Consider the following 8,428-nt stretch of genomic DNA (forward strand, 5'->3'; position numbering starts at 1 on the left):
AACTAGTCGAACAGTTACAAGCTTTGCTACAGGGGCAAAGGTTTCCTGGTAATCTAACCCTTCAATTTGATTATACCCTTTTGCCACTAATCTGGCCTTGTAGCATTCAACTGTCCCGCTGCACCAAGTTTGATTTTTTATACTCATTTGCATCCAATTGACCTCTTTCCAGGCGGTAATGGTACAAGGGACCATGTGCCATTGGCGGTAAGTGCATCAAGTTCTTCTTGCATAGCAACTTGCCACTTTGGATTACGAGCGACTTCTACAAAGGTACTTGGCTCCTTTTCAATTGAAAGGGCGGTGTTAAAAACACGATGTTTATGTGATAATCTAGCATATGACAAGACGTCGGTTAATAGATAGAGGGTACCTGTGGTTTTGGCCAACACGAAGTTCGATATTGGGGGGTGCCTTGAGGGAAGAGAAATACCAACATGATACACAAATAGCTAGGTGTTTTTGTTGTTCTTATTGGTCGTGGTGATTGTATTTGTTGGTCTAGAGTTGCAGGTTGTTCTGAGAATAAATTTGAAGGTGGGGTAGTCTCTTGAGAAGAGATTTCGTTGTCTTGAGAAGATGAAATATTTTATTGAGGTAATTCGTCGAATGAAGGCATGTCGGTGTGGGTAGTGAAGTGCGGAATTGAGCCTTTATCTGCAGCGAAAGAAGGGGAAGGAAAAGTGTTTTCATGGAAACGAACATCTCGTGATACAAAAATCTTCTCAGTTAAAAGGTCATAAACTCTATAGCCCTTTTGCACGTATGGATATCCTAAGAAAAGACATTGAATGACTCTGGGATCAAACTTGTTTGGTCGTTGATGATGTGTTGAGGCAAAACAAAGACACCCAAACACACGCAAATGATCATATGTAGGTTTTGTTTGGAAGAGCATTTTAAAAGGAGTCTTTCCTTTGAGAAGGGGTGTTGGTGTTCGGTTGATTAGGTAGGTGACAGTTAGGATTGCATCTCCCTAAATTTTTTTGGGTAAATTAGTTTGAAACAATAAGGTTCGGGCTATGTTGAGTAAGTGACGATGTTTTCTTTCGGCTACACCATTTTGTTGCGGAGTGGAGACACAACTTGATTGGTGAATGATGCCTTTGTCGAGATAAAGATTTCTCAATATGAATTCGGGACCATTATCACTTCAAATGATTTTGACTTTTAGATTGAATTATATTTCAACGAGGTTTATGAACTTGATGATGTATGAGTGTGTATCTGATTTATAGTTCATCAAATAATTTCATGTGCATCGAGTATAATCATCAACAATTGTGAGAAAATACCGCGCTCCTGTGATTGAAGGAACTTGGTATCCTCCCTAAATGTCAACATGAATTAATTCAAAATGTGTTTTTGAGCTAATGGAACTTGTTTGAAAAGATAAACGAGTTTGCTTAACCAATGGGCAAATTAAACAATCAAAAACATTACAAATTTTCTTGTCTATAATTGGAAAAGGAAGCAAGCTGGAAACTTTATTTGATGGGTGGCCTAGACGTTTATGCTAGAGATTTGGGGATGGTGAAGTAGCAACATTGTGCTTGCTCTTTTGTAGAGTATCAAGGTAGTAGAGTCCTCTTTTAGTTCCCGTCCCAATCATCCTCCCTGATTGGTGGTCATGCAGCACACAAGTGTGGTTATTAAAAAGCAAAACATTGTGAATCAAACATAAATTTGCTAATGAAAATCAAATTTAATTTGAAGGAGGGGATACATAAAACATTTTGTAGAACAAAGTCTGGACGTTGCTTATGTGTGTGACAGTTGCAGTAGCCCCATTAGACAAGTGAACTTTTTAATTGATGACACTAGATTTTGTAGTAAGTTGACTGAATATACCAGGTGATCTGTGGCTCCTGTGTCAAGAATCCAGCTTATTTCTTTGTCAAAAACAGAGACACAAGATTTTACCTGCGATATCACTCAGGACTGATGTACTGCCAACATGATTAACCATCGAATTGTTCTCTGCAAGTAGTGATATGAGGCTTTGATATTGTCCGACTGTAAGAGTAAATAATGCAGGACTCATAGATGTATTGGTATCCGCATTGTTGGCTTTGGGAGCAAAATTTTTTCGTTCAGGTTTATTGTCCGTTGGATTGGTCATTTGCAGTTTCCTACAGTCATTGATGACGTGTCTCTGCCATCCACAATAATCGCATTTGAGATGTTCTCGGCATGTGTCTGAGGTATGCCCAATTTTGTCACATTTTAAATGAGGATTTTTAGGCGTGAAAACTTTCTCCTGTTTTGTGTAGGATTTTTAGGCGTGAAAACTTTCTCCTGTTTTGTGTATTATTCTTCACGGCAAAAGCTGAAGCTTCTGGCTGTGGCACATTTACATTGTTCATGCCGCGCTGTTTTCCTCTTGGAGCGCGAGAGAATGTGCTTTGCTGACATTGGGAAGAGGATCCATGAGCAAAATTTGTCCTCTTATACTAGTGTATGTTTCATTAAGCCCCATGAAAAAATTTCATGGTTTTCTGGTTTTGCTGAAACTGCATCATTTCCTTCATGGCACCACACGTGCATTTAAAAATGTTATGGAGAGCATCACGTTCATCCCATAAGCCTTTGAGCTTGGTGTAATAAGCTCTAATTGTCATATCACCTTGCTTGCAATCGTGGATGGCTTCTTCGACATGAAAAATATGAACGTTGTTGGTACGAGAAAAACGTTCCTTCAAGTCGAGCCAGATTTCATAGGCACTCTCGTTATATATTATATTTGTTTCAATGTCTTCTGCAATTGAATTAAACAACCTGCCTTGTAGAGCCTCCATTGTTGAAGTTTTGCGGTGGACGTCTCTGGTGGTTCTTTGACGGTACCGTAGACAAAACCTTCTTTGTTTTTTATGTTGAGAGCCATCAACATGGCACGACTCCAGGAATTGTAGTTTTCTTCATTCAGCGGCTGTGTAACAAGCACGAGACCGGGTTGATCTGAGTAGTGGAGAAAAAAGGGGTCGTTCGAATTATCAAATTTGTTAGATTCAGGTTTTGCTGAATTTTGAATTTTATCTGCCATGTGTTTTGGCTTAGAAGAAGATAGATGGCGTTTTGGCGTGGAAGAGGAGATGGTAAGACTCAGAATCGTGTTTGCTCTGATACCATGTTAAAACTCAGAATAATATGGTGGAATATACATACTTTCATTTATATGAACGTGGTTATAAATATCCCTTACAATAATCTTGTAATAGGAAAAATAATAAAAGATAAATCATCTGAAATGAAGGGTATAACACTTGATATCTTCAATAATTAATTCATATTAATTATTATGAGATATATTAAATAACGTAAAATGGGAAAATAAATATCTCATTGAATAAATTATTTCTTATCATAACTCTAATTCTAAGGAAATAATTTATTTATAAGAATAAATTATTTCCTATTATAACTCCTAAACTATAATTTTTTACATTTATACCACCAAGATCATTCATATCACATCAAAAGCACCACCATTTTAACTTTCAAGTAAAATACACCTTTTCATGCATAGGTAAGGTGGTGTATTTAAAAAATGAAGGTTAGTGGTTTGATAAGTAAATACATAAGAATCAAGTGGTATGCAAGTAAATATTCCTACGAAGTAGAAGAAGGTCACCTGGTGAATAGGAGGGTACATTGAATTTGTACAGACAGGACATTCAAGTAGCTCATGAACACCACTGGTTGAAGATAAACCAACTTTCGTGCTCGGAGTTACAGGAGGCATGGATGAGTGGGAACTATCAAAATCTACAGTTGTTGATGCATCACAATCCATGTCTTCAGTATCAGGAAATTCCACGCTAATGTCGCGTCCTCGAGCCATAAAAAACTTGTAATTTTTAGTAAAAATCCTTACATGGAATCAATTTTAATTCCTATTCAAAATTAAAAAGTTGAGGCCAATCTTTTATCCTGCATCGCCAAAAGAGAGTTTTGATCCTTGAACCAGATATTCCCGCAGAAACAAGCTGCAAAACTTGCCGCAATACCTTAATCAGGCATCAATAAATCTATAAATTACAAGTCTCGCCGGATGGAACTTCTAGTCTTCTACGACTCTGTAAATTAAAATTGAAGAAAATCAAAAGAGAAGCCAAAGTCAAATCACGCGGAATTTACACAGCCAAATAGCTTCTTGGTGATAACAATAAAAATTTAATGAAATATAAGCAACCAAAACCTATAGACAATAGACCAAAATTAAATTTCTTTATAATAATAATAAGAAAAAAGCCTATCAAGCCAGTAAAATTACATCAAACGAGCAAAAAACTTAATCAACTCCACACAAATACACAACTGAACTCCCATCGCAGCTTAAAATTCCAACCTACCCCAATCAATTAACTCATAATCCAAACTTCCCCGCAAGGAACAATTAAGAATCCACAAAAAATCCTTACCAAAAAAAAAATGAAAATCCCCATTACCTTCGAGCTGACGACAACAGCAAAGACTGGAAAAGCAGAGAGTATCCACTTTAAAAGTCCACTGCCAAAGAGAACAAATCGCAGAAACAGTGTCTTGAAATTTCTAGAGTTTGTTTGGCTTCAACAAGACAAGGCCGGCATCGCGGCTTCTAATCTAATCTAACCTAACAGTGGCCAGGAAGCCTAAGAAGGTGATGACCAATTCTTTCATAAAAAATGGGAACCATTTCCACTCTCCAATCAGGTGATCCGGACCGTCCATTCATAAAATATCTGCTTAGTAACATTAATCTCCCGTCACGTGGCCACTCGACAACACCCATGGGAAAACGACAACAGAGAAATTTACATGCAAATCGCAGAATTTTTTTATTTACACAGCAAACCCCCTAAATTTCATTATTATAATTATAATTTTTTATTTATTTACTTTTAAAAACTTTTAAATAATAACATTTTTTATGTTAGGTAAAAATTTAAATGTTACACCTCAAAGAAATAATAAATAAATAAATATTTTCATTTTTAAATTAACTTTAATTTAGACGGTTGAGGGTGTAAACCAACCAGACAAGAGAGTTTAAAATCCTTTCATGTTAGGCTAATTTGAAATTTTTTTTATTCCAATGATTTCGTGTTCTAAATAACCCGTAAATATGCGAGTTCATGTTCGACTCAATTCAAATTTAAATTAGCTCGTGTTCGATTCAATTTTGAAATATTTGTTTTATCCCCCTTCCAAAATGGAGTGCAAGTGACAACTGAATCTTTTGAATTAAAAATTTTAAATTTAAATGAGATTCTTAATGGGAAGCTTTTCTCATGTAGGATATGAGCCAATTTGGAGCCATCATATTTCGAGCCGAGCCGATCTATTAACAAGTCTAAATCAGATTGAAATTATTTTAACTTGATCAAAATGGATCGATTCAGCTTAATTTCAATCCAATTGGAATCAAAATGAAATAATTTACGAGTCAACTCAAATTATAAACGAACAAGCTTTAATTTTAGACGAATAGGGTTGAATGCTATTTTAGACTTGGGAGCTGGATCGATCCGGCTTGAAAACCTGATCAAGCCGGCTCAAAAACATAACAAGCAAGCTCAAAATATATATATATTAAATATTTGTTTCATCCCCTTCCAAAATGGAGTGCAAGTGATAACTGATATTTTTGAATTAAAATTTTTAAATTAAAATGAGATTCTTAATGGGAAGCTTTTCTCATGTAGGATATGAGCCAATTTGGAGCCATCATATTTCGAGCCGAGCCGATCTATTAACAAGTCTAAATCAGATTGAAATTATTTTAACTTGATCAAAATGGATCGATTCAGCTTAATTTCAATCCAATTGGAATCAAAATGAAATAATTTACGAGTCAACTCAAATTATAAACGAACAAGCTTTAATTTTAGACGAATAGGGTTGAATGCTATTTTAGACTTGGGAGCTGGATCGATCCGGCTTGAAAACCTGATCAAACCGGCTCAAAAACATAACAAGCAAGCTCAAAAACTTCATTTGAACAAAGATTATTTATCAATATTAAAAATATAGTAAAATGCCAAAAAAGGATTATTTACAAGTCAGAAAATATAAATTACAAATTACATATTGTAAATTTATAATTTATAATTAAAAATATCAAATATAAAAATTACATAAATTTTGAAGTATTAGTTACTCTTGATTCTTAAATCTTTCAAACCAAATAAATAAATAAATAAATAAATAAAATAAAATAAAGGGCTCGGTAAGTGCTTTAATATTTTGTATGAAATAATAAAAATACAAAATGATTAAACAAATACTTTTGTTTTTCATATTTAATTTCCATAAGATTAACTAATTCCTGCATTTCAAAAAATTAGAGAAAATATATTTACCCAATATTCAAATATTAGGCGGTTTTATATACCGACCAATTCCTACCGTATTTACGTATCTAACACCTCAGGTCCTCAACTTTATTTTTTTTTTTACATTTATAACACCCAAATTTCTTATATACACTTTTTTAAATACAGTATAGAATTTTAATGTAAAAACTGTACAAATTATTATTATTATTTGATTATTTAAATATTTAGAGGCAAAATTAATCAAACATGAACGAACAAATATTTGTTTGTGTGCTTGGTTCGTTTATAAATCGAACTCAAAAAAATTATTTATTTTTGTCTGGCTTTCTTAAAAGAACAAATCGAACATAAGCTACTGAACAGTCCAAGCTACCCAAGCATCTCTCAGGGGCGCTCGATCACAACCAGTCGATAGACCAGCTTTGCCTAGGCAGGAGCGATCGTCACGCAACTGATTTCCATGGACAACCAAACTAAATACATCGATCTACTAATGATCTTTGTATTAAACTTAAATGACAGCACGAATCTTGTATTAAATCAGCATGTTAACTGCATTAAAGACGGTTTCCATAATCACTCTCTTATTTCAATAATTAAGGACGATTTCCATAATCGCTCCTTCATTCCCTAATTGTACAAAAAAAAAACCTCATATGAATAAGAGGCCCAACGATGAATGACAGGATTTTTTTCCCTACGCTTCTCTACGAAGAATTTTTTGTCTGCTCCTCTCTCTCCCTCTCCTACTATTCTTCTCCTGGCTCCAACTCTAGATGCGTGTTTTGCTGAAGGACAATTTAGGATTCAACATCCTAAAAGGTGGTGCGGTGAGCACGGACATGCCCCAGATGAGAAACGAACCAACTACAAAGAAGAAGTCTTGCAGAGAGACGTGGTACCCATGAAATTAAATAGAGAAACAGTGCAGCAAAACATCCAGGAAGAGGTCCAGGTTCAGTAAGCACATATAATGGATCAGTTTGAGGCCCTCCAAGCGGTCAAAACTCAGAGGAACTTTCAACCACCACTCTAGGAAGGAAAATCTCGGGGAACTTGCCCTTAGAAGGTCCCTCGCAAAGATCCTCCTGCACTTAACAGTTAGTTTGGTGACCGACCAACTAAAGAGAAGAGGTACACCCAGCCCGCCGACAGTGTGACATCTATGTTGATGATCAAGTTGTGGGCCTGGGGTACGCCAACCAGCCAAGTGCAGCTGGGGTCTTCTCTCGATGAATCATAGAAATCATATCCCTGGAGAAGCTAATGATTCCCCATCTGGATCCTCTTACAAGGGGAAGAGCAACCCAGCGGACCAAGAAGCTTCCTTTGAATCGTCGGTTGGAGTTCTATATATCGATAACACTACAAAGTACTGACTCTTCCAGACCACGCTAAAGAAGGCCGCACTTCGATGGTTCAGAAAACATTTCTTGGTGCACTTTGCCAACGTGCAGAAGCCAAGGAAGGATATTGAGACCCTTCTCCAAATCAGGCAGGGAGAGAACAAAAGTCTATGGGCCTACATCACTCGCTTCCAGAAGGAAATGCAAGAGGTAAGAAACCTGAAGTCTCTCATCTCCAGAACTGCTTTGAAGCTGGGAATCCGCAGCCAGCGATTTAGGTATGACCTAAGCTTGCTTAAAGCAAGATATTTTGTCAAATTCTATGAACTAGCCAATGACCATATCGTCAATGAGGACCTTATGGACTCCTCAGGAACCAAACCAGAGTCATCCAACCGTTGGGCGTAGAAGCGAAATGACTGGGATGACAAAAAAACATAGAGGGATGGTCAGGCCCCTGGTAGTCAACGAAATGACAACCCCCAGTCTCAGGATGATTGTCAGAGACATCAGACTAACGAGCACTCGTCCCGCTATTATGAGCGACCGCACGTATATGAGGAAATGTGGGATTCGACACTCGTGAATGTGTCAATGGTCGAACTAGTCTGTGTCATCTAAAACAAGGACAAATTCTAAAAGGTCCCTTCGTTGAAAATTGCTTCGGCCCTTGCGCCTATGACCAAGACCATGGATACGACATGGAGGAGAGTCGCAATCTCAAGAATTTGGAGGAACACATTAAGGCCAAAAAATTGAGGGAAT

General features: G+C 36.6%; 1 protein-coding gene across 1 annotated transcript in view; it reads right to left on the reverse strand.

Annotated features, from left to right (window-relative positions):
- LOC110025695 (E3 ubiquitin-protein ligase SINAT2-like) overlaps positions 1-4,636 on the reverse strand; it is a 13,515-nt gene extending 8,879 nt beyond the window's left edge. The window contains exons 1-2 of the mRNA XM_020726309.1: positions 4,449-4,636; positions 3,632-4,076 (exon numbers count right to left, since the gene is read on the reverse strand). Coding sequence (XP_020581968.1) covers positions 3,632-3,841 — 210 coding nt within the window. The 5' untranslated portion in view covers positions 3,842-4,076; positions 4,449-4,636. The remainder of the gene's footprint in view (positions 1-3,631; positions 4,077-4,448) is intronic.
- Between the last annotated feature and the right edge of the window lie 3,792 nt (positions 4,637-8,428).

Source organism: Phalaenopsis equestris, unplaced genomic scaffold, assembly GCF_001263595.1.
Source record: "Phalaenopsis equestris unplaced genomic scaffold, ASM126359v1 Scaffold000326, whole genome shotgun sequence".
NCBI lineage: Eukaryota > Viridiplantae > Streptophyta > Magnoliopsida > Asparagales > Orchidaceae > Phalaenopsis > Phalaenopsis equestris.